Source organism: Hyla sarda, chromosome 4 (assembly GCF_029499605.1).
Source record: "Hyla sarda isolate aHylSar1 chromosome 4, aHylSar1.hap1, whole genome shotgun sequence".
Lineage (NCBI taxonomy): Eukaryota > Metazoa > Chordata > Amphibia > Anura > Hylidae > Hyla > Hyla sarda.
Window position 1 is genome coordinate 263,875,761 of NC_079192.1, and position 27,385 is coordinate 263,903,145.

General features: G+C 43.4%; 1 protein-coding gene across 5 annotated transcripts in view; it reads left to right on the top strand.

Moving 5' to 3' along the window:
- The window catches only part of CAPS2 (calcyphosine 2), a 114,539-nt gene that overhangs the window by 26,153 nt on the left and 61,001 nt on the right, over positions 1–27,385 (top strand). The window contains exons 6-9 of one of the 5 annotated variants that reach the window (XM_056574091.1): positions 5,747–5,779; positions 5,859–6,023; positions 11,013–11,135; positions 19,024–19,091. In XM_056574091.1, coding sequence (XP_056430066.1) covers positions 5,747–5,779; positions 5,859–6,023; positions 11,013–11,135; positions 19,024–19,091 — 389 coding nt within the window. Of the gene's footprint in view, positions 1–5,746; positions 5,780–5,858; positions 6,024–11,009; positions 11,136–19,023; positions 19,092–20,088; positions 20,465–24,092; positions 24,163–24,187; positions 24,788–27,385 lie in introns of those variants that run through there. The other 4 variants (XM_056574090.1, XM_056574094.1, XM_056574092.1 and 1 more) reach the window with 4 other exon arrangements.

Here is a 27,385-nt window from a genome sequence, read left to right on the forward strand (position 1 = left end):
ATATTGGCATTATATTATAGAGCAGGAAGAGCTGAGCACATTGATATATGTTTTTGGGCAAATATTTAGTATCATTTGTCATTTATTGATTTAAATATCTAATGTTTTCATGCTTAGGAGTCCAGTGGGTGGTCCTATTATTGAGTGACACTGGACTCCCAAGAATACAAAGAGCAGGGATTTCAATCAATAAATGAAAAATTATACAGAATTTTGCCAAACAGCCATGTATTAATGTGCTCTGCTCTTCCTGTTCTATAACATGATGCTGATAGGTTACATAGCATTTTCATGGTGACAGGCTCCCTTTCAACCTCTCTGTCTGTTGGCAGTGTAATTCAGAGCTGCTGAGAATTCACATCATTAGTAGATACAGAGGATCTCATGTCTTAGGCTATGTTCAAATGTCTTAGGCTATGTTCAAATGGCGAAATGTCCACACGGAAAACTTCCAGATGGACATTCCCCAAGCAGGCTGCAGACACTGGCAGAACATCCCGGCGCTAGGACCGCTCCTAAATGTGCCATCTTCTTAATGGAAATGCATTTCTGAGTGGGTTCCACAGAAAGAATTGGTATGTCATCTCTTTCTGTGGAAGCTGGAATCCCAAATGTGTGTACTGCGGAAATCCCACAGTGGAATCAACAGAATTTCTAAGCAAATTTTACCCCAGATTTCGCTTGGAAATTCTGTTGTGTAAACATAGCATAAGAGCAAAAGAGGCTTTGTTTTCCATTATTACCAATCCAAGTGTAAGAACCCAAAGGTTTAATCTGCCCTGAGAGCTTTTGTTTATTTTGGTTGCTAGGACTTTGTCTCTGTGTTTCTGGGTGTGATTCAGTTGCAGCCTATCAGAGTCCTCCTGCTGGATGCACAGGTGTATTTAAGGAAGCCTTTTCTATTCAGAATTTGCCTGTGAAAGTTCTTGCAACCTAGCTAGCAACCTCTGTATTATTATTTTTCTTTCTGGTTCTGATACTTTTTGGCTTAACTTTTGATTTCTCTTTGGCTCTCGGCTTGTTGACTTTGCTTTTTGTGTGTGTGTGTGTTTAGGTTATTTTCTGTTAGCGTGTGTGCTTCCAGCTGTTCCCCACCTTTTTGTCATATTTTGTAGTTTATTATTTTGACCGGTTTATTATTTTGACTGCCATCACTTATTTAGGAAGGGACCGGCACCGTGGTTGTGGACCTGCTGCTTAAGCCGGGTATGCAAGTAGGCAGGGGCAGAAGGAGTGGGCAAGTTCAGGGCTGCACTCTATCCCTGTTCAACGTGACACCAAGTTCGTCTTTTATCTTGAAAACTGCTTTGCTCTTTGTTTGAAACATGAATCTTAATGTGCAGCTATAATGTTGTTGTGCTGGCAGGATACATGTTTAAAACTCCTGCCAACTTCGTAGCCTGCTTCTAAAGCTAGTGGTCTATGGAATTTCCTCAGGTCGCAAAGACTTCTATGGATCTTCCCCCAATTGCCAAGAGTTTTAAAGGGGTAATCTGGCATTAGAAAAAAAAGACAAAACTGATTTCTTCCAAAAACTGCACCACAGTTGTCTGCAGGTCGTGTGTGGTTTTGCAGCTCAGTTCCATTAAAGTGAATTGAGCTTCTGTTACGCCTAGCGCTCCGGGTCCCCGCTCCTCCCCGGAGCGCTCACGGCGTCTTTCTCCCTGCAGCGCCCCGGTCAGTCCCGCTGACCGGGAGCGCTGCACTGTCATGGCCGTCGGGGATGCGATTCGCACAGCGGGACACGCCCGCTCGCGAATCGCATCCCAGGTCACTTACCCGTCCCGGTCCCCTGCTGTCATGTGCTGGCGCGCGCGGCTCCGCTCTCTAGGGCGCGCGCGCGCCAGCTCTCTGAGACTTAAAGGGCCAGTGCACCAATGATTGGTGCCTGGCCCAATTAGCTTAATTGGCTTCCACCTGCTCCCTGGCTATATCTGATCTCCTCCCTTGCACTCCCTTGCCGGATCTTGTTGCCTTGTGCCAGTGAAAGCGTTTAGTGTGTCCAAAGCCTGTGTTACCTGAACCCTTGCTATCCATCTTGACTACGAACCTTGCCGCCTGCCCCCGACCTTCTGCTACGTCTGACCTTGCCTCTGCCTAGTCCTTCTGTCCCACGCCTTCTCAGCAGTCAGCGAGGTAGAGCCGTTGCTAGTGGATACGACCTGGTTGCTACTGCCGCAGCAAGACCATCCCGCTTTGCGGCGGGCTCTGGTGAACACCAGTAGCCTCTTAGAACCGGTCCACTAGCACGGTCCACGCCAATTCCTCGCTGACACAGAGGATCCACTACCTGGAAGCCGAATCGTGACAGTAGATCCGGCCATGGATCCCGCTGAGGTGCCGCTGCCAAGTCTCGCTGACCTTCCCACGGTGGTCGCTCAGCAATCGCAGCAGATTGCCCAACAAGGACAGCAGCTGTCGCAGTTGACCGCCATGTTACAGCAACTTCTGCCTCTGCTACAGCAGCAACCATCTCCTCCGCCAGCTCCTGCACCTCCTCCGCAGTGAGTGGCCGCTCCTAGCCTCCGCTTGTCCCTGCCGGACAAATTTGATGGGGACTCTAAACTCTGCCGTGGATTTTTGTCTCAGTGTTCCCTGCATATGGAGATGTTGTCGGACTTGTTTCCTACAGAACGGTCTAAGGTGGCGTTCGTAGTAAGCCTTCTTTCAGGAAAGGCCTTGTCTTGGGCCACACCGCTCTGGGACCGCAATGATCCTGCCACAGCCACAGTCCAGTCCTTCTTCGCTGAAGTCCGGAGTGTCTTCGAGGAGCCAGCCCGAGCTTCTTCTGCCGAGACTGCCCTGCTGAACCTGGTCCAGGGTAATTTTTCAGTGGGCGAGTACGCCATCCAATTTCGTACTCTTGCTTCCGAGTTATCATGGAATAACGAGGCTCTCTGCGCGACCTTTAAAAAAGGCCTATCCAGTCGCATCAAGGATGTGCTGGCCGCACGAGAGATTCCTGCCAACCTGCAAGAACTCATCCATTTGGCTACCCGCATTGACATGCGTTTTTCTGAGCGACACCAAGAGCTCCGCCAGGAAAAAGACTTAGATCTCTGGGCACCTCTCCCACAGTATCCGTTGCAATCTACGCCTGGGCCTCCCGCCGAGGAGGCCATGCAAGTGGATCGGTCTCGCCTGACCCAGGAAGAGAGGAATCGCCGTAGGGAGGAAAATCTCTGTCTTTACTGTGCCAGTACCGAGCATTTCTTGGTGGATTGCCCTATCCGTCCTCCACGTCTGGGAAACGCACGCACGCACCCAGCTCACGTGGGTGTGGCGTCTCTTGGTTCTAAGTCTGCTTCTCCACGTCTCACGGTGCCCGTGCGGATTTCTCCTTCAGCCAACTCCTCCCTCTCAGCCGTGGCCTGCTTGGACTCTGGTGCCTCTGGGAATTTTATTTTGGAGTCCTTTGTGAATAAATTCAGCATCCCGGTGACCCGTCTCGTCAAGCCGCTCTACATTTCCGCGGTCAACGGAGCCAGATTGGATTGCACCGTGCGTTACCGCACAGAACCCCTCCTGATGTCTATTGGACCCCACCACGAAAGGATTGAGCTCTTCGTTCTCCCCAACTGTACCTCTGAGGTCCTCCTCGGTCTGCCATGGCTCCGGCTTCATTCTCCCACCCTTGATTGGACCACCGGGGAGATCAAGAACTGGGACTCTGCCTGCCACAGGAAGTGCCTCTCCCCCCCTCCCAGTCCCGTCAGGCAAGCCTCTGTGCCTCCTCATGGCTCCCGTCCTTGTGTCTCCCTGCCCCGTGCCAAGCTTCACCCTCTGCCCTCCCTCCCCATTCCAACTCCTGCTGTACTGCCTGCCGTTGAGGAAACCCTCCATTCTTTCCCGGTGTCCTCATCCCAGGGGAGGCAGTTACCGGACAAAAAAAAGGGGAGACCTAAGGGGGGGGGTACTGTTACGCCTAGCGCTCCGGGTCCCCGCTCCTCCCCGGAGCGCTCACGGCGTCTTTCTCCCTGCAGCGCCCCGGTCAGTCCCGCTGACCGGGAGCGCTGCACTGTCATGGCCGTCGGGGATGCGATTCGCACAGCGGGACGCGCCCGCTCGCGAATCGCATCCCAGGTCACTTACCCGTCCCGGTCCCCTGCTGTCATGTGCTGGCGCGCGCGGCTCCGCTCTCTAGGGCGCGCGCGCGCCAGCTCTCTGAGACTTAAAGGGCCAGTGCACCAATGATTGGTGCCTGGCCCAATTAGCTTAATTGGCTTCCACCTGCTCCCTGGCTATATCTGATCTCCTCCCTTGCACTCCCTTGCCGGATCTTGTTGCCTTGTGCCAGTGAAAGCGTTTAGTGTGTCCAAAGCCTGTGTTACCTGAACCCTTGCTATCCATCTTGACTACGAACCTTGCCGCCTGCCCCCGACCTTCTGCTACGTCTGACCTTGCCTCTGCCTAGTCCTTCTGTCCCACGCCTTCTCAGCAGTCAGCGAGGTAGAGCCGTTGCTAGTGGATACGACCTGGTTGCTACTGCCGCAGCAAGACCATCCCGCTTTGCGGCGGGCTCTGGTGAACACCAGTAGCCTCTTAGAACCGGTCCACTAGCACGGTCCACGCCAATTCCTCGCTGACACAGAGGATCCACTACCTGGAAGCCGAATCGTGACAGCTTCGTTGTAATACCACACACAGGAATGGTGCTATTTTTGGAAGAAAGTAGCTCTGTTTTACTATTACTAGATAAAATTTTTACATGTGTATCCTACAACAACATAATAGTTGCCCTTTAAATAGGCAATGTCAGATATATAAAAACGTTTCATATGTTGTACATCTTTGCAAGAAAATTGTTTTTCTAATATACTTCTTTAAAAAAAATTCACATTTTATTAAATAAAACTGCCTTTAAACATCCCACCACTAGGGGTCCCCATACCTCGGGGGAAACTGACTAGTCCCACAGCAGCCCTAGGGTGTCCAAGGGTCATGGACACGAGATGGCTGATTGACAAGGCTGGAGGAGGAACACAGCCTGCAGCAACACCAACTGTTACAAAACTACAACTCCAAGCATGCCTGGACAGTCAAAGAATGTTTGGGCATGCTGGGAGTTTTAGTTTTGCATAAACTGTAGGCACACAGCTGAAGACAACACTGCTGGAAAAAAGGGTTATCCAAAAAACTGTACCTCCAACTATTCCAAAATACAAGTCCCAGCATTCCAGGAGTGGCAAAGGATGACACACATGAATGACATAGGAAGATGTAAGTTATACACTCACCATATTGTCTTTAGTGGAAGAGTACAGGCAATCTCCAATAATCATTGTGTGTGTGTGTGTGTGTACAGCATGAAACCAGAGAGGAAAGGGTTACAGAGCAGGGCGGCCATGCTCCTCCAAGAGCAGTGAGTCAGCAGAGTGAGGGAGGGGGAGGAATCATCACAGTGCAGGCAAGAGAGGCACACACCCCCTTCCTTTAAGACAATTGTAAAAAAAAAGTTATTTATCAGCTGTAATATGCAATTTTTTGTGAAATATGGGTGATAGAGACAGGATTAGGTACTGAGTAACATATAACAGGTTTTTTTTATGTGGGATCTGACAGGTATGCTTTAAAATCTTTAGTATCATCGTATTGCATTCACAGACTTCAAGTGACTGTAGCAGCCTGTCTTCTGCTTAATAAACACTGGAATTACTCCATTACTACCCTATCCACATTATCTTGCATCGTTATACTTGTTTGCTTATTCTTTTTTACCGTTTTTCTGTCTTTTTTAAAATCCTAGATGGTTGGCAAGTCCAGTCCAGTCCCTCACGAGGTACGATTATTTATCTAAAAAACATTTGGGATATGTTAGGGGATTATAATGTAATGCGCTAATTCTCCTGTGACTACAGCTTTCTCTAACACAGCTGAAAACCGTTCCTGAGAATTTACCATCAGCATCAGACAGATTCCGCTTGAAGTATCAGCAGTATGAAGAAGATATGAAGAATAGCTACAGGCAGTATACGATAAGAGAAAAAAATAAACAGCATTCTGCAAGACATAATAAACAAGAGGTGATGATAGATGTTATCTAAGAATTAGCTGAGTATTGTATGTCTGGAGGATAAAGTCATCTTGTATGGGAATGATGTGTACACCTAATGTCTCAGAATCTCTGCTGTCACCTTTCAGGCTAAACAAATATTGGCAGAGGACATCCTTCCTGTGGATGACTTTGTGGACCAAGGCAAATGCTTATTTGCATTAAGTGTCTTGTTACATATCGATGAACTGTACTTTATCTCCATATTAGAGAAAACATATTAAAAGTGTTGGTTACCTATGGTGAATTTACAGGGAGGTGGATATACAACACTTAGAAGGCTGCAGTTTTTTTTTTTTTTTTTGCCAAACACCGAAATGAATATGAAAAGTAAACGTATTATTTATCCTATACTAGTTATAAGTTATAGCCTATATTATAGTTTAGTTATAGGCTCACAATGCTGCTGTCTTTGGCCCACTAACAGCTTTTATCACTTATGCACAAAAGATAAGTGATATATGTATGATCATTGGGGGTCCGACTGCTGGGAGAAGGATAGTCCTTGAGTGCTCCATGTGAATGCATTGTCAATCCTTAAAGGGGTATTCCAGGCAAAAACATTTTATCCCCTATCCAAAGGATAGGGGATAAGATGTCTGATCACGGGGGGCCCGCTACTGAGACCTCCCGCGATCTCCCTGCAGCACCCGTTTTCTATGCGGGTGCTGAATCTCCAGTTTCGGAAACCTCCGGGTTTCCGGGACTGGGGACGTGACGTCATTCCACGCCCCTTCCATAGACATGAATGGAGGGGGTGTGGCATGACGCCCTATATTTAGATTGCCTTTTCTCTAACGGCCGGAGCATCTGTGGGATCGGGATTAGGTTCTGTGTGTTCCACCCGCTGACTTACCCGCGATATCTATGGCATGCATAGTGAATTGAGACCAGTGCCAGCATCTGTGTTCATTCTATAGTGAAAAGTAAAAATACAGCTTGTTCTGCTTATACAGCCATTTAAGTCAATGAAAAAAAAGTAAAAAAAATCTATTTCAGGGCAGGGTCACACGTGCCGTATTGTGCTGCATATTTTCTGCATCTAATTATGCAACTTATTGACTTCAATGGGTAGAAAAATGAGCAGCAGCAAATACGCAGGAAAATACGGCTCCTGTGACCCTACCCTAAGGATATATGCACACGTACAGTATGTGCATATTTGATGCACAGAATTTGAAGCTGTAGATTTAAAGCTGTGATCAGTCATTTAGTTTACATTGAAATCTGCAACAAATATGTGCAGGATACTGTACATGTGAATACACCCTAAAGAGCTGTTATTACTAGATGAGATGTGCTCTTTTTTAATTTTTCAAACTATACATATTTGAACAATGTTTTGGCCTCTTCTTACTTTGTGAGGTGTCCTAGAAATGATAGGACCATTCTGAATGCGAAATTCCAAAGACCCCCTCACAGAAGCAAAGGAGCCACTACTTCTGTACTGTGACTTATGTATTTATAAGGAACTAAGGAGAAAAGAGGCAGCTTTAGAATTGTCACAAAGTTATAGCTCATTCCCATGCAGACGTCTTTCTTTCTTCACCCTAGTCATGATTAAGACTGTCTGCATTTATTATTCATAACATAGCAATTTACATTCCCATGCCATTATTGACCATGCGGTTTATACAAATATGTATTGATGGAAAGCACATGTGAAACCCCACCTTAATGGCTTCTGGAAAAGATGGGAAATGGAGTGCAAGGTTCCAGTCAATGCTTTGTTTTTAAGGCAGGGTAGAGCTTGTAGAGAAACCGACAGCCTGCCCACCCCCACTATACTCAAAACACTGGGTTATAGTGCACGTTAACAATTCTAAAAAGAGGGGTTACTTAAATAATTAAGTGTAGAAGTTTCAGAGTTATGTCTGTTTATTTATTCCTTGCTGTTGCACTGTTGTGCACAATCGAGGCGGGGAGCCAGCTTGCTGAGCTCCCCTGCCTCCTCAATATTGATTGCCCGGCAAATGTCTTCACTGGCCTGCCTTTTGGGGTAAGCGCAGTTGCTGAGCAGAGTGCTTACCCCCAATGGCAGGGTCTCACAACCTTGTGACATGAGAGTGAATACATTTGCATGTTCATTACGGGGACGGGGCAGGCGGTAAATATTGAAGAGACAGGGGAGCTCAGCGAGCCGACTCCCCACCTCCATTTCGCTCAGCATCGCAATAGCAAGGAATAAATAAACGACCTTAACTCTGCAAATACTACACCAGTAAATGTAAGTAATCCCTCTCTTTATAGCTGTTCACCCACACTATAATCAAATATATTGGTTTTAGTGCAGATGAACAGGCTGCCAGTTTCTCTTTAAGGTAATCTTTTTATGCAAAGGTGACCAGCAATATGTTTGTCACAAATAGGAAGACTATTTTAGATAACTTTTATATGAGGTTTTATTTGTATTTAAAGTGTACCTTTTGTGTAAGCTGCCCTGTGTGTGTAGATTAGGAGCAGCACTATTTTTGGCCATTATATAACTTGTATATGGTAGTTTTTAGCAGATTTCTCTGTAGGCCTTATCTATAATTTGCAGTTCTACCAAAGCAGGTGTGTGGAGCTCTCTTCTTCCCCTAGAATTGTATTGCTTGTCTTGCAGACACAGGGCAAAGCTAAGCTGATTTTCAGAGTAGAGGATTTGAGCAGCAGCAGGAGGGGGGCGAGAAGGAAAAAGTTTGATAAGAGGAGAAAGAAGTATTTTTGTCTAATAAGATATATTAATAACATTTCTGTTATTTGCTTGTATTATTGATCTATGCACAGTTTGTTTAAATGACAGTGGCTATTTTAGTTTGGTATTTTGGTATTACAGTTCACATGTTTCTAACAATATATGTAGAAACCACACTGCCAGTAACCCATTTGTAAGTAATATGTAAGGCAGGGATGTGGAATTCCTATTGCCCGACGCCCGGGACATGCAGTTCCGGGCGCCGGGCAGGGGAATTTTTCAGGCCCTTAGCTCTGCTTCGGGCAAGCAGGGCCGGGCCTGCAAGCCCCCGACAAGCACGGCGGCGCTCAGAGGTGTGTATGGAGTGGGCACGCGACTCGTGCCTGCTCCATACTCTGCAGCCCCCAGATGTTTTCAGTAGCTGGGGGCCACCGCTAATAGCCACGGCTGGCTATTAACCCTTTAGATCGCCACTGTCAAAGCTGACAGCAGCATCTAAAGGGACATGTGGGGTGGATGGCCCCCCCGCAGCGCGATTGCGGGGGAGGGGTTTTTGGGCAATCCACTATAGAGGTAGCTGGAGGGCTTACCTCTGTTCCCTGGTGTCCGTGGCTCTGTCATTGATAGTTTCTGGCTGGACTAGGCTCTATCAATGGATCGCAGAGCACACAGATCAATGGGTTTAATAGAACTCTATTGATATGTATGAGGAATCCTAATGATTCCTCCTAAATAAAGTGTTAAAAAGAAAAAATTTAATAAAAGTTTAAAAGACACACATTAACCCCTTCCATATTAAAAGTTCAAATCACCCCCTTTTCCTATATAAAAACATGCAAACATAATAAAAATAAATATATTTGGTATCGCTGTGTGCGCAATTGTACGAAATATTAAAATATAACATTATGTATCCCGTACGGAAAATTACGTAAATATAAAATTAAATGTAAAAAAAAAAATACCAAACCACAGTATTGTAATTTTTATAATATGCCAGAAAAAAAGTTAAAAGCGATTGAAAAGTCAGATCAATGCCAAAATGGTACCAATACAAAAAACTGATTATGGCGCAAAAAAATTGCCCTCATACAGCCTGGTATGCGAGAAAAAAAAAAGCTACAGGGGTCAGAAAATGGCAATTACATTTTTTTTTTTTAAAGTTCAGTTATTTTTTAAATTAGTAAAACATGACAGAAACTATACAAATCTGGTATTGCTGTAATCGGGCCCCTTGAAGTACCAAAATAACATGTTATCTCAACCACAAGGTAAATGGCGTAGAAAAGAAAACCATCAAATTTGCTAAATTATCTTTTACTATTACAATTTCACTTTACCAATATTATCTTATTTTGGTTTGGAGCATATGTTATGGAACAAATAAAAGGTATCATTATAGTAGGTAGTTATGGGTATTATAGGGTGAGGAGGAAAAACAAGAGGGTAAAAGAGAAAATTGGCCCGGACAAGTGGATCGTCATGAGGGACAAGTAAATTTTGCTCCATTTTAGTCCTGTGGACAAGTAGTTTCTATTAAATTTCCACACCCCTGTGTAATGTAGAGGCAGTTGAATCCTACTAGGTTATGATGCCTTATATGTAAACCACAGTATACTGGTGCACATCTATCCATTGTAGAAATTATTGTCATGAAATAACTTTTTAGAGTACGTTCACACGTGCATTTTCTGCTGCAGATCTGCTTCTGCAGATTTTACTGTCCATTGACTTCTATGAGTAGGAACATCTGCAGAAGCAGAGCTGCAGCAGAAAATATGCACTTTTGAATGTACCCTAAGGGTCTATTCACACTTACAGTATTCTGCTTAAATTAAATTTAATGCGCAGATTTGATGTGCAGGATTTCAAGCCGTGTTCAGTCCTTCATTTTAAATTGAAATCTGCAGCAGAAAATCCTGTGCATCAAATCTGTGCAGAACACTGTATGTGTGAATAGACAATAAAGGTACGTTCTCACATACAGGATCTGCTGCATATTTTTGCTGCATATTTTGTGCAGCTGATTTTGTTACCCATTAACTTCACTGGGTAGCAAAATCAGCTACAGAAAATATGCAGCAGATCCTGTACCCGTAAATGTAGTCTTAGTGAATTTGTTATCAATTTATTTTTACATGTTTTAATTTTATATAACTTTAACCCCTTACATTACCATGGGTCTACTTATGTCCGCTGCTATTACTGTTATTGCTTTATTATGGTATTTTATAACAGAATCCAATTGACCAGTAAAGTGATTTGCTGTTCTGCTGTCAGCAGGGTGAAAGACCTGAGGATGGAGGTTTTGCTCTGATAACACCGTTTGATGATAAAGTCCACCTTCAGCACTGCTACACTAGCAAACCTTACACAGCACAGCATAGCCTGAGGAAGCTGGAAGCAGTAAGTCTTATAACTTTAGGTGGTGTTAAAATCCACTTTATACCATGCAAACATCTGACTTTATACCACTAAACCAGTCTAAGAATTGTCATGTAAAGGCAGGTTTCTGCAAAGAAGCATTATAAATAATAAATACAGTGGGGCAAAAAAGTTCTCCCACTTAAAAAGATGAGAGAGGCCTGTCATTTTCATCATATGTATACCTCAACTATGAGAGACATAATGAGAAAAAAAAATCCATGAAATCACATTGACTGAATTTTAAAGAATGTATTTGCAATTTATGGTGGAAAATAAATATTTGGTCAATAACAAAAGTTCATCTCAATACTTTGTTATATACCCTTTGTTGGCAATGACAGAGGTTAAATGTTTTCTGTAAGTCTCCGCAAGGTTTTCACACACTGTTGCTGGTATTTTGGCCCATTCCTCCATGCAGATCTCCTCTAGAGCAGTGATGTTTTGGGGCTGTCACTGGGCAACACAGACTTTCAACTCCCTCCAAAGGTTTACTATGGGGTTGAGATCTGGAGACTGGCTAGGCCACTCCAGGACCTTGAAATGCTTCTTACGAAGCCACTCCTTCATTGCCCGGGCGGTGTGTTTGGGATCATTGTCATGCTGAAACAAACAGTCATATTTCATCTTCAATGCCCTTGCTGAAGGAAGGAGGTTTTTACTTAAAATCTCATGATACATGGTCCAATTAATTCTTTCCTTTAGACGGATCAGTCATCCTGGTCCCTTGGCAGAAAAACAGCCCCAAAGCATGATGTTTCTACCCCCATGCTTCACAGTAGGTATGGTGTTCTTTGGATGCAACTCTGCATTCTTTCTCCTCCAAAACACGACGAGTTGAGTTTCTACCAAAAAGTTCAATTTTATTTCATCTGACCATATGACATTCTCCCAATACTCTTCTGGATCATCCAAATGCTCTATAGTAAACTTCAGACGACCCGAACATGTACTGGCTTAAGCAGGGGGATACGCCTGGCACTGCATGATTTGAGTCCCTGGCGGCGTAGTGTGTTACTGATGGTAGCCTTTGTTACTTTGGTCCCAGCTCTCTGCAGGTTATTCACTAGATCGCCCCCGTGTGGTTCTAGAATTTTTGCTCACCGTTCTTGTGACCATTTTGACACCACAGGGTGAGATCTTTCGTGGAGCCCCAGATTGAAGGAGAATATCAGTGATCTTGTATGTCTTGCATTTTCTAATAATTGCTCCCACAGTTGATTTCTTCACACCAAGCTGCTTGCCTATTGCAGATTCAGTCTTCCCAGCCTGGTGCAGGTCTACAATTTTGTTTCTGGTTTCCTTCAACAGCTCTTTGGTGTTGGCCATAGTGGAGTTTGGAGTGTGACTGTTTGAGGTGGTGGACAGGTGTCTTTTATACCGATAACAAGTTCAAACAGGTGCCATTAATACAGGTAACAAGGGGAGGACAGAGGGGACTCTTAAAGGGGCACTCCCGTGGAAAACTTTTTTTTTTTTTTTTAAATCAACTGGTGCCAGAAAGTTAAACAGATTTGTAAATTACTTCTATTAAAAAATCTTAATCCTTCCAGTACTTTTTAGGGGCTATATACTATAGAGGAAATGCTTTACTTTTTTGATTTTTCTGATGTCATGACCACAGTGCTCTCTGCTGACCTCTGCTGTCCATTTTAGGAACTGTCCTGAGCAGCATATGTTCGCTATGGGGATCTCCTGCTCTGGCCAGTTCCTAAAATGGACAGCAGAGGTCAGCAGAGAGCACTGTGGTCGTGACAGAAGAGAAATCCAAAAAGTAAAGCATTTCCTCTGTAGTATATAGGCCCTAAAAAGTACTGGAAGAATTAAGATTTTTTAATAGAAGTAATTTACAAATCTGTTTAACTTTCCGGCGCCAGTTGATTTTAAAAAAAAGTTTTCCAGTGGAATACCCCTTTAAAGAAGAAGTTACAGGTCTGTGAGAGCCAGAAATCTTGCTTGTTTGTAGGTGACCAAATACTTATTTTCCACCATAATTTGCAAATAAATTCTTTAAAAATCAGACAATGTGATTTTATGGATTTTTTTTCTCATTATGTCTCTCATAGTTGAGGTATACCTATGATGAAAATTACAGGCCTCTCTCATTTTTTTAAGTGGGAGAACTTGTACAATTGGTCACTGACTAAATACTTTTTTTCCCCACTGTAGATCTTATATCTATCTATCTATCTATCTATCTATCTATCTATCTATATATATATATATATATATATATATTTATATAATGTATAGCAACTTTTATGAGCTGCATATTGCGGTAGTTAACATAATAGAATATGTGCAAATGTTATGTGGGCAGTGAATTTGTCACTGTGGATTTTGCTGAGACAGGTAGAGTAATTCTCAGCAGAATCCACAACAATTCATTTCATTGCAGATTTTGAAGTATACCAAAACATTTGGAATACATTTGGTATCTTGAGGAGAGGCCATCAATCATATAAGCCTGAAAAAGCCCTTTAAACATTTGAAATGGTGTATTTACTTCAAGTAACAATGTGCATAATAACAATAATATAATAATAATTATATAGAGAAAAATAATGATGAGGTGGGTACACTGGGCTTAGGTTGGTGAGGCTGGCTTAGTCTTTACAGTGTTTTTTTTGGGGGGAAAATCCACTGCATGCTATTGAGACAGGAAGAAGTGGAACATTCACACTACACACGTCAACCACGGTTTGAGGTCCGGTTGTAAAAGCGCATACGGCGCAAAAATGAGCCGATCGGACCGAACGTTTCACTCCGGCCGGCTCATTGAAATGAATGACATACGGGAGCGCATACAAAGGCATACGGGAGCGCGAGGTTTTAGCTCCCCCCCTGCCGTATGCGCTCCCGTATGGGAGAAAACGTAGTGTGAACCCAGCCTTACTCAGTCATTGCCTACAGCATTCCTTAAAGTGTTATTGTTGTTAGAAACAACTTAAAAAAAATATTTAATACGCCCTTTAACCCCTTCCCGACCCATGACATACAGGTACGTCATGAACATTTTTGCCGCTACTCGCGGCATCCCGCAGCGCCCGGTAAGATGGTGGCTATCACTGATAGCCAGCCATCTTACCATGCGACCAGGGGGGGTTTCATCCCCCACCCCCACCCCCCCAGCGATCGCTGCTATCAGCTGGTCAAATCTGAGTAGCTGATAGCAGCGTTTCGCTATGAAAATACTTAGCAGCGCGGTGTGTGAGTCCCGATCACGGGGATCGGGACACACACCGCTCTGCTAAGTGTCCCTGACCCGTCCCCCGGCGTCACTTACCCATCCATGCGGCGTCCCGAGCGGTCCCGGAGCGAGCGGCGTCCTCCAGGCGGTCCCGGCGGTGAGTTTCCAGCAGCAGTGCGGCATCTTCATTTGCAGCAGTGAGATCGCCGTAAAGCGATCTCACTGCTGCCTCTGGGAGTTTCAAAACTGCAACTCCCAGCATGCCCAGACAGCCTTTGGCTTTCTGGGCATGCTGGGAGTTGTAGTTTTGCAACATCTGGAGGTCCACAGTTTGGAGACCACTGTATAATGGTCTCCAATCTGTGCTCTTCCAGATGTTGCAAAACTACAAATCTCAGCATGCTCAGTCTGTCCAGGCATGCTGGGAGTTGTAGTTCTCTAACATCTGGAAGAGCACAGATTGGAGACCATTATACAGTGGTCTCCAAACTGTGGACCTCCAGATGTTGCAAAACTACAACTCCCAGCATGCCCAGACTGCCCAAGCATGCTGGAAGTTGTAGTTCGGCAACATCTGATCCTTCAGATATTGCCGAACTACAACTTCCAGCATGCCTGGACAGTCTGGGCATGCTGGGAGTTGTAGTTTTGCAACAACTGGAGGCACACTAGTTGGGAAACATTGGCCGTTTCCTACCTCAGTGCCTCCAGCTGTTGCAATTGTTGCAAAACTATAACTCCCAGCATGCACTGACAGACCATGCATGCTGGGAGTTGTAGTTTTGCAACAGCTGGAGGCACACTGGTTTGGAAACACTAAGTTTGGTTGCAAAACACTTGAAAGTTTATTACTTAACTTAGTGTTTCCAAACCAGTGTGCCTCCAGCTGTTGCAAAACTACAACTCCTGGCATGCACGGACAGCCAAAGGGCATGCTCGGAGTTTGCAACAGCTGGATGTTTGCCCCCTCCCCCCAATGTGAATGTACAAGGTACACTCACATGGGCGGAGGTTTACAGTGAGTGCTGCAAGTTTGAGATGGCGCAAATTTTGCGCTGCAGCTCAAACTTCCAGCGGCAAACTTGCTGTGAACCTCTGCCCATGTGACTGTACCCTAAAAACACTACACTACACTTACACTAACCTAAAATAAAAAGTAAAAAACACTACATATACACATACCCCTACACAGCCCCCCTCCCCCCAAAAAATTAAAAACGTCTGGTACGCTACTGTTTCCAAAACGGAGCCTCCAGCTGTTGCAAAATAACAACTCCCAGTATTGCCGGACAGCCATTGACTGTCCAGGCATGCTGGGAGTTTTGCAACAGCTGGAGGCACCCTGTTTGGGAATCATTGGCATAGAATACCCCTATGCAAATCCCTAATTTAGGCCTCAAATGCGCATGGCGCTCTCTCACTTTGGAGCCCTGTCGTATTTCAGGGCAACAGTTATGGGACACATATGGGGTATCGCCGTACTCGGGAGAAATTGCCTTACAAATTTTGGGGGGCTTTTTCTTCTTTAACCCCTTATGAAAAGGTGAAGTTGGGGTCTACACCAGCATGTTAGTGTAAAAAAATAAATTTTTTACACTGACATGCTGGTGTTGCCCTATACTTTTCATTTTCACAAGAGGTAAAAGGGAAAAAAGACCCTCAAAATTTGTAATGCAATTTCTCCCGAGTACGGAGATACTCCATATGTGGGCGCAAAGTGCTCTTGGGGCGCACAACAAGGCCCAGAAGGGAGAGTGCGCCATGTACATTTGAGGTGATTTGCACAGGGGTGGCTGATTGTTACAGCAGTTCTGACAAACGCAAAACAATAAATATACATATGTGACCCCATTTTGGAAACTACACCCCTCACGGAATGTAATAAGGGGTGCAGTGAGAATTTACACCCCACTGGCGTATGACAGATTTTTGGAACAGTGGTCTGTGAAAATGAAAAATAAAATTTTTCATTTGCACAGTCCACTGTTTCAAATATCTGTCAAACGCCAGTGGGGTGTAAATGCTCACTGCACCCCTTATTAAATTCCATGAGGGGTGTAGTGTCCAAAATGGGGTCGCATGTGGGGGGTCCACTGTTCTGGCACCATAGGGGCTTCCTAAATGGGACATGCCCCCCAAAAACCCTTTCAGGAAAACTCACTCTCCAAAATCCCATTGTCGCTCCTTCCCTTCTGAGCCCTCTACTGTGCCCGCTGAACACTTGACATACACATATGAGGTATTTCCTTACTCGAGAAAAATTGGGTTACAAATTTTAGGGTGATTTCTCTCCTTTTACCCCTTGTAAAAATTCAAAAATTGGGTCTAGAAAAACATGCGAGTGTAAAAAATGAAGATTTTGAATTTTCTCCTTCACTTTGCTGCTATTCCTGTGAAACACCTAAAGGGTTAAAACACTTACTGAATGTCATTTTGAATACTTTGGGGGGTGCAGTTTTTATAATGGGGTCATTTATGGGGTATTTCTAATATGAAGACCCTTAAAATCCACTTCCAACCTGAACTGGGCCCTGAAAAAGTACGATTTTGAAAATCTTGCGAAAAATTGGAAAATTGCTGCGGAACTTTGAAGCCCTCTGGTGTCCTCCAAAAGTAAAAACTTGTCAATGTTTTGATGCAAACATAAAGTAGACATATTTTATATGTGAATCAATATGTAATTTATTTGGAATATCCATTTTTCTTTCAAGCAGAGACTTTCAAAGTTAGAAAAATGCAAAATTTTCATGACATTTTTAGATTTTTTACCAAGAAAGGATGCAAATATCAGTGAAATTTAACCAATAACATAAAGTAGAATATGTCACGAAAAAACAGTCTCGGAACCAGAATGATAACTAAAAGCATTCCAGAGTTATTAATGCTTAAAGTGACAGTGGTCAGATTTTCAAAAAAATGCCCAGGTCCTGAAGGTGAAAATGGGCTGGGTCATGAAGGGGTTAAAATAAGCATCCTAATATAATATACTAATAATAATATCCTAATATACTTCATAAACAGTTGTTGGCCACTTGGGGTCTCTGTCTCTTTAATTTTGCAAACCAGCCTAGTCTCCTCAGAGCAGTGTATCAGCCAGCTTTCACCAGTGTGATCTGACAGCCCAGACAGCTTGCAGTCTTTTCAGAAGAGGAGCATTTCCATGCACATTGATAAGCAATACAAGATGCTAAATTATTATTTATATGCAAAATGATTTGTCTGTGGTCATTTTATGAACTTATATATTGCGTATCAGCATTGTATAGGTTCCACATGGGCACAAAGCTTTGCAAATGTAAAAATTTATATTTTTGGCATAAAATGCAGGTTTTTCTTGTGTTCTTGAGTTAGGTTCCACATGGCTGCATTAGAGTTATATATAACATGCACTTTAGGCACAAGGCTTTGCAAATATTTGTGCAGGCCTCATGACAAGGGAGAGGGAGGTAGAAAAGGAGCAAGTTTGTCATGCTCCTATAGAAACGCCCCCAGCCTCCAGAAGGTGTGCCAGAACAGTGAGCACAGAAAAATATAGATTAAAAGGTATTTTACATATATATATATATATATATATATATATATATATATATATATATCATGCATATTATTATGCATACAGGTCTTAGGCACATTATTTAACTCATTTTAGCATTTTTTTATAATTTTTTTTTACTAATGACAGTAACGCTTTAAAGGAAATCTGTCACCAGTGTCACCTGCACTAACCTGTCCGTACCGACATGTAGTGCAGGTGACACTGATGACAAAGGTACCTTGTCCCGTTCTGTGCAGGGGATCTCCAGTAATCTCCTCCGTTAGCTTCAGCTCCGGCCCCGCTTGGGGCACGGGCGGAGCTTAGTGATGTCACTGCTGCTGTTCTCTAGCTAGGTCCTGCTGCTAGTACCGGTGATGTCACTAAGCTCCACCCATGCTCCAAGCCAGGCAGAGCTATAGCTAACAGAGGAGATCAGTGTCATCAGTGTCACCTGCACTACCTGTCGGTGACAGATTTTCTTTAATGTGAACATACCCTAAGCCTTTCTTTTACATTTCAAAATTTTTTTTTTCATAATGAAAAAAGCTTTGTAAATTGCCCTCCTGAGTAAGAGAATCTCCCAAAACAGTAAAACATCAGTATAGAACAGGATCCAGCTTGCTGCATGTTCATCTTGAATGCTATGTAACCTTTACAGAAAAATAATGGAGAAAAAATATCAGGTAAATCTTGTTCTTTGCTACTTTAGTGTAAATAAATTATTTTTGTTCATATCAAGGAAGAACTTGTATGCGGTCTAGGCTTCATACCGGTTTCTTCAGCGCTGAAAGGTGCAGTCACAGACTGCGCTACTTAGTTTTGCTGTGTACGTGCACTTTTATGCACTGCTAAGCAATGTGCTGGAGATGTCCAAATGCTAAAGGGATTTAGTGTGTTTTTTTGCTATGTGGTTTTGAGTTTAATTGGAGATCTTGCTGACATTTCAGCTGCTTTAGGATATGCCTGGATTCTTTACTCATGACGAGTGTCTGGCAAAAGCTTCGGAAGTAAAGCACTTCCTTGGAATAGCAGAGTTAAATCTCTGTGTCACTTTTAAATCTCAACACTGTTTTGTGATTCTCCACAAGCTGAATATCCTACTTTTTTCTAAGCTGAATTTTTTTTTGTTTTTATCCACATTGCAGGAGGATCTGGCTGCAGAGAGAATGAAACAATCAGTTGTGGAGCAAGTTATGATAGACCATCTTTCTAGGTATATTAACCAATCTTACATAAAGTGTTGTACACATTGTAAAATATTTCATCTATAGGACTGACCTAGCTGGCACTGTTGTCTACTAAGAAGCCTTCCAAAATGGCAGTCAGGACTGGTAAATAACTAGTAATCTATGACCCTCCACGTTGTTGTTCTGTACAGCTGAGAAGGTCACATTACAACATTTCTAATGTGTGGGGATAGGCTTACTGATGCTGAGCCCCTGATAGGGACCATTAAGTGAATTAAAGGGGTTAACCATGTTCAAGTTTTCATTTTGAACTTGAAAAATGTAAAGTTGTTGAGTTGTTCACAGATTTCTGTTGTACACACTGCCCCATTAATTGGATGCAAGTACTCAAACTAAAAAATGTGTTCTAAACCTTTTTATAAACATAGTTTAGTTATAAGAAATCAGAAATACTGATACTTTTACTCACGCTGCCAGCAACTGTAACTCAGTCTAATCAGATACATTTAACAAATTATACAAAGTACGTCCAGTGCAGGCACTGGAAAGAGATGTCCTGCTATAGATCCCTTATAGGCAGCAGGCCCAAAACAGCCTATTACTCCCAAATGGTGGATCAGGGAGCCAGTGGTTCTCTGTTCTTTCATAGTTAACAACTGGATCTGAGGATGTACATATCAATTCTATGTGCCTAGCACCTATATTTCTTTCACAAATACCTTCTATCTCTTGCATACTTGGATTACCATTCTGTGCTTTGGAGGGGGGGTGTCCTCAGTCTGCATGACTCATCCTTGAGTCTGCTGTGCTGGGTCATTTCATCCAATCACTACAGTCTGTTCGGTAACCCCCTCCTCTGTTTTTTCAAGTTGCAATCTAATAGGACAGGAGTGAGCACAGAGTAATGCTAGTCCTGCCCACACTTACTGGACTTTGTCCCTGTCTGTGCTTCAGCTGGTACAAAGATGTAGCTGCAGCCAGACAGAATTATGTTCTGGATGGATGGGGACTCCTAGTGGTCTTTTTTATAAGCCATGATTTCTATAAAAAAAGGAAATAACATTTTCTTATGAAGTATATAAGAAATGTTTTGCCCTGCTACTGGCTGCGAGGACAGTCATCCCGAGGCTGTGGAGGGCCTCGACACCCCCTTCGATCTCGGCCTGGCTCAGAGAGGTCTCTCACCTGTATAGGATGGAAGAGTTGCTGGCGGATTCTAGGAATCAGCTGGATAAATTCCTGGCTGTCTGGCACCCATGGAGTGACTTTATGTCTTCCACTGACTTTGAGACTCTTCACTTGGGCTCCGGTCGTGTTAATCGAAACCTCCCACTGCCCTGACACCTCATTGTGCAACACCTCGGATTTCCGGTCCCCTGATGTCGATCCGCTTCGCAAGGTAAATTAATCCTTAGGTTAGACCATTCTGCGTCCTCCTCTCCCCACCTCCCCCTTTTTCTTTCCCCCCTTGCTTTCCTACCTGTTCTTGCTACCTGTTTTTCCTTTTCACCCTTTCTGCACATCTCGTACCTGACACGAAATGCAAAAGCTAGATAACAATCTGTTCGGAATTGATGTTCTCAGTATGCTCTAGCCACATGTGATCCTAGACCTGAGTTGGTAGATTTTGTTTATACTTTGACGAATTCACTAAGACTTGGATAGTGCCAGGATATACATTGGGAAGTGCTAGCCGATAGTATACTAAGATGTAGTCCATTTCCTGTGTACTCTTTGTTGTGAACGGACTACCTAGAATGTATGGTTGATGTTATCTGCGCCAATGAAGTTATTGTTCTATGTGTATTTTCTACATGGAAAACTTTAATAAACATATACTTTGAAAAGAAATGTTTTGCCACGATGTACAAGATATGAAACATTTTTGAATCTGACAGTGCCCATTTAAGCCTTCTGGCTTAAGTGAATTAAAGGAGTTTAACCATGCCGATAAATAGGCTACAACTAATGTATTATGTGAAAGTAAACCCATTGTAAATTTGCAAGCATTTTTATAAATGTATATATACTTATTAATCTCTGGAGTGCCTTCTTTGTTTGCCCTTGGTTATTATAACAATCTTAGGGCATCCACAATTCAACTGTATATAGCTTTTACTGTTCAGAGAGGACTGTGTATGCAAGCAAGAGAGATTTTAGGAAAGTGTATGCTCTGTTACAGGCAGCAGCCGGGTCACAGTTCAGAGAGGAAACAAGAAAGTGATCAGATCCAAGGGGAGAACAGTACAGCTATGTAGATCAGAATACAGGTCAGAAAAGCAGAAAAAATTTATCGTGAATCCCTCAACATACTAAATTTTTGTTCCAAATGAACCATTGTTACTTAAATTCATCGTATGTGGAGGGATCCGTGCAATAATAATAGACAAAGTTATACTCACGTGTCCCCGCTGCTTCGAACAGTCACTGCTGCCCTGGATCGTCACTCTCCATCGCCGTCATCACGTCGCCGCACACCCCGCACCTATTGGATGACGGGAAGGTGTGCGCGGCGACGTGATGACGACGAATGAGAGCAATGGCCATGCAATGGAGCATGAAGAGGACAGTCCGGAGCGGCAGGGACAGATGAGTGGCACTCACAGGGGCATATGGGGCACATTAAACGGCTATCCGGTGGCAGTCTGCACCGCCCGAGAGCTGTTTATACGATGGCCTTGACATACAAAAGCATTGTGTGTTGATGCTGCCTTCAACATGTGATGGCCTCTGTGAGGCCATCTTATGTTGAAATGATCGTATGTCGAAGCCATCGTAAGTTGGGGGGTCACTGTAGATTCCTGATTTATTATAACTAAACTTTGTATAAAAGTTGTATAAAAAGGTTTAGAACACATTTTTAGCTTGAGTACTTGCATCCAATTAATGGGGCAGTGTGTACAACAGAAATCTGTGAACAACTCAACAACGTTACATTTTTTAAGTTCAAAATAAAAATAGTTAAAAGACAGAACACTATAGACATATATTACACTGCATAAGAAAAATTTAATGGCTTCAACAGCAAAGTAATATGTATTGGAAGTTTTTTTTGCCTGTTCTCTGTGTCATCCCCTTTTTGCCTTTATCTTGTTTTGCTTGGAAAATTTGGAGTTTAAGACTCTGCGCACACTGGTATAAGGTTCCTTTTCAAAATATTCAGTAAATCTCCTGACAGGTCCGTTATTATTAGTGTTTTTTTATTAGGCTAAATTCACACGTTATAAAATGAACACTGGAATAACTGCAGTTAAAGCAATCGGGGACATTTATCATCGTTGCTTTGGTAAACAAGTTCTGTAGTCATCTTTTTTTTTGCATTGATTTTGCTTATGTATGACATATCTATCATACTTTTACAGGGGGTTGATAAATTTGGCTTAAAGGGCTACTCCGGTGAAAAACTTTTTTTTTTAAATCAACTGGTGCCAGAAAGTTAAACAGATTTGTAAATTACTTCTATTAAAAAATCTTAATCCTTCCTGTACTTATTAGCTGCTGAATACTACAGCGGAAATTACTTTCTTTTTGAAACACAGAACTGTCTGCTGACATCATGAGCACAGTGCTCTCTGCTGACATCTCTGTCCATTTAGGAACTGTCCAGAACAGCATATGTTTGCTATGGGGATTTCCTTTTACTCTGGACAGTTCCTAAAATGGACAGAGATGTCAGCAGAGAGCACTCTGCTCATGATGTAAGCAGACAGCTCTGTGTTTCAAACGGAAAAAAATTTCCACTGTAGTATTCAGCAGCTAATAAGTACAGGAAGGAATAAGATTTTTTAATAGAAGTAATTTACAAATCTGTTTAACTTTCTGGCACCAGTTGATTTAAAAAAAAAAAAAAAAGTTTTTCACCGGAGTACCCCTTTAAATAAGCAAAAAACAATAAATCACTTTTGAATACCATTTTTTTTTGCACACATAAGCAAAAACCAATAAATTACTTCAGACTACCACTTTATAACCCCACCTCAAGTCACAGCTGTAAAAATGTGCAATATATATATATATATATATATATATATGTGTGTGTGTGTGTGTGTGTGTGTGTGTGTGTGTATGTGTTTTCCCCTTAAATGTACTAACCATTTTTTTTTCTCATTTCAGATCCGTTTATCCTGTGGACTACTTCGGATTTGGTGTACGATGACCAGTCGTTTTTTTTGTTTAATATTGATAAAATGGTTAACAAGGGCTTGTGAGGGAGTGTTTTTTTAAGTAAAAGTTTTTCTAAACGGGTTGTATTTTTTAAAATTTACTTTACAGGCTTAGTAGTGGAAGCTGTCTAATAGATGAAGTCCATTACTAAGCCAGGGCTTAGTGTTAGCTCCAAATCCAGCTAGCACTAACCCCCAATTATTACCCCAGTGCCCACCGCCACAGGGGTGCTGGGAAGAACCGATACCAACAGGCCCGGAGCATAAAAAATGGTGCTGCTGGGCCCAGGCGGTAACAGGCTGATGAAGTTATTTAGGCTGGGAAGGGCCAGTAACAATGATCCTCGCCCCCCCCCTGGTAACGTAATTCTGTTACTGCTTGGTTGGTATTTGGCTGAGAATGAAAATATGAGGAACCCCACACGTTTTTGTTCATAAATAATTAAATATAAAAAAAAAAACGCATAAAGTTCCCCCTATTTTGATTCTCAGCCAGAAACCAACCAAGCAGCAACAGCCTGACGTTACCAGGGTGGGCGAGGACCATTGTTACTGGCCCTTCCCAGCCTAAATAACGCCAGGCCTGCCTAGGCCAAGGAGCGCCATTTTTTACCCTCCGGGCCTGTTGGTACCGGCTCTTCCTGGCACCCCTGTGCAGTGGCTATCAGGGTGATAATTGGGGGTTAGAGCTAGCTGTTTAGTAATGGATTTGGTCTATAAGACAGCTTCCACTACTAAGCCTGTAAAGTAAATTTTAAAAATCACAACACATTTAAAAACTTTTATTCCAAAAAACACTCCCCCACAAGCCCTCGTTAACCATTTTATTAATATTAAACAAAAAAAAACAAAAAAAACGCTGGTCATCAACGTAATCCACTGAATGCAAAGTCCTCTGTATACACGGATCTGAAATGATAAAAAACAAAAACACGTAAGTTTGTCAGTACATTTTTGGAGCCCTCCCTTAGGGAAAACGTCCATAAACCAGCATTTTCCATCAGGGAGCCTCCAGCTGTTGCTAAACTACAACCCCATCATTTGTAATTTAGCAACAGCGAGCCTACTGTTTAGCAAAAGCTGGATTCTCACCTAAGCTACAACTCCCATGATGGGAGTTGTAGTTTAGAAACAGCTGGAGGCACCCTGTCAGGCCCAAGGCCTGAATATTAAAATCCTATATGTGTATTATAAATTATAACTGTGTGTGATGGATTATCCAAGACCTGGGGGTGAGAAGTCATTCAGACTGTGGCTTTGTGTTTTGCATTTTATTGGGGGACTGGCTGTTTGTTTACATCTCCTTTGAAGTCAAAGGCTTTTTTGAAGTCATGCACTCTGGTCCCATCATATAATCAACCAGATAAGAGGGCCAGGAAGAGAGAAGACCCCCTGGGATCACAGGGGAGGGGGGAATGGAGTCTCGCTTCCAAAAAGACAGATATATAATATTTTACAATGCTAGACTCAAAGTTGGTTGTTCAAGGCTGTGCAACAAGCTGACAAGACCATCCTAAGAACAGCTGGAACTCATTGAAGGACTGCTATACCATCATGCTGTAAGAACTTCATTTTTGTTTTCTTAACTTGTCCTGCAAAACTCTTTTATATATTTTTATACCTGTATGTCATGTGTTTCTTTATTTTTCTATAGTCAGCACTGTGATACCTTTTATCAGATTAAATGTTTAATTAATCAGCTCTGGTCTTTGATCTCTAAATATATGAGCTCACCTTTCTGAAGGCAGCTCTGGTGACTTGCTGGGACTAGTAGTGGATACCCATAGGTCTGGCGGCTTTAACCCTTGCACCATCACACTCTCTCTAGCGTCGTAGCTGGACCGATAGGGTGTGATCGTGACACACCCCCTTCCTAATCTACAACTCCCGTGATGGGAGTTGTAGTTTAGCAACAGCTGGAGGCACCCCGTTCCTAAACTACAACTCCTGTGATGGGAGTTGTAGTTTAACAACAGCTGGGGGCACCTCAATCCTAAACTATAACTCCCTTGAAAGGAGTTGTAGTTGAGCAACAGCTGGAGGCACCAGCCGCCCGCTAGCTGTTGCAAGAATACAACTCCCACACAACTTTTGCTTGGTATTTTTTTGGACAAAAAAGCGCTACAAAAAACTGCACTGACATTCAAGATGCATTTTTATGGTATTTTTTCCCAAAAAATATAGTGTATTAGTATAGGTGTTATTTTTTTTTTTTTCCCCTTGTATTTTTTTACATTGCAAGTCATGTGATTATTTTATATTGTTACTCAAGGAATGAAATATTGAAGAATTAAAGAGTTATCCAGCGTGAGGAGGATTTTTCAAAACTTTGGCCACTCAAAAGTCTATTAAAAAACAAACCTTTACTTACCTACAGCGCTCCAGCAGTGCCTCCGGTGTCCTGCTTCAGTCCCCAACTCTTCCGCTCCAGAAATCGTGACACCTGAGCCCAAAGTGATGTCACACTGCCCCACAGCCGATTACTGTTGAGGCAGAACATCCCCTTCCCTCTTGATAACCTCTTTAACAGCATACAAAAACACCAGTATTATATACTGGAGCCTGGTGTCTTTTTTCTCCCATAGAAGTCTATCTAAGGAAAAAAAAAATGCAAAATTTCATGAATTAAAAAGTCATACTCTCTGCATGTTGCAATTTTGAACAATTGCCATTGAGCCTAAATGCCACAAGCGGGTGAGAAGGGTATGGGGTTTCATATTTCCCTATTGAATCCCAGCTAACATTTGGCCACAGTGTTTTTGACCCCAAAAATGAATGCATTAGGTATGTTTTTTTTTCTCTATCGGCTCCATTGTGGGACACAGACCGGGGGACACAGACGGGTGTATGCTGCTGTCTCTAGGAGGTGTGTGACACTATGGAAACAAAAACAGTTGGCTCCTCCCAGCAGGATATACCCGCCTTCAGGCTCTGAGCTAATCAGTTTAAGCTTAGTGTCTGAGGAGGTGGACATGGTCTGGACTGCTCCAGAGCAGGTCTTCTGTTTTCCTAGTTAGGGACGTGTTAGTTTTTTATTCCTTTTCTTTTCTGTTTTCAGGTGGGGACTCAGGGACTGCAGTTCCGTGTTTCCCCATTGCGAGTGAGGGGGCACAGACATTGCGTATATGCGCTGTTAACCCCCCCCTCGCCAACAGTCAGCGCTTGGGTGGTACCTCATGGGTCCGGGTCCCCCTATTTACCTGCTCGCCTCGCTCTCGCATAGCAGCCAGGAGTGATGCAGGTAACTAAAGCTGACTGAAGACTTCACTGAAGACTCCTTTAGGTAAGTTCTTCTGACTGAGGTAAGTACTTTCCTCCCTTTTTTTCTCCATAGGTACGGACTCGCAACCTCTGGAGACCCCCTGTTTTGGCCCACCTACACTTTATGGGCTAGCCTATGCAAGGGCTGTACTTTATTCTGGGGGAGCAGTGGCACCTGAGGGGGCATTTTTTATGGGGCACTACACTTATGTGTGTGTGTGTGTGTGTGTGTGCTTGGTGCACTTCACTTATATGTGTGTGCTTGTGCTACCATGTCAGCGCCTTATATACAGCTACCGGTTTACTTTCGTTTTGTCGGCAGAGCCTTATATGCGGCTGATAGCCGCTGCGCTGCCGTGAGCCGGGCACTTCAGCGCCGGCCTACTTTCTCTTTCACCGGCAGTCTCTGCCCGTGCTTTGTCCGCCCGCTCTCTTCCCCCGGGCGCATAAACAGCCATCAGGTGCGCTCGGGACAAGGAGTGGGCGCCATGACAGTTCTTTAAGGTCGTCTATAGCTCCGCCCACAGGGCTAGGAGCTCTCAGAGGCACGAAGCAGCCTCCAATCAGCGCCGTGGGCGCGATTTTCAGTTAGAAGGGGTCAGTTAGTGAGTGCCTTGCTTCAGGCACGCCCCTCTCTTCCTGTTGGCTGGCCTGTTCACTCTCTTTCTAGCTGCTCAGAGCGAGATCTCCTCACTGCAGCTGACAGGGGACACAGACTAGGGTGAGAAAGTTCTTATCTCCTTTTTTCTTTCTACATTATGTCCGTATCCAGAGCTGTTCCTTCCTCTTAACAGAAACCTGGAACTTCTGTGACTTACTATCTCTGTAAGCACTGTAATACCAAGATGTCTGGCTCTGCTTAGCCCACTGGCCCTGCCTGCTCCACTGTTCCCCCA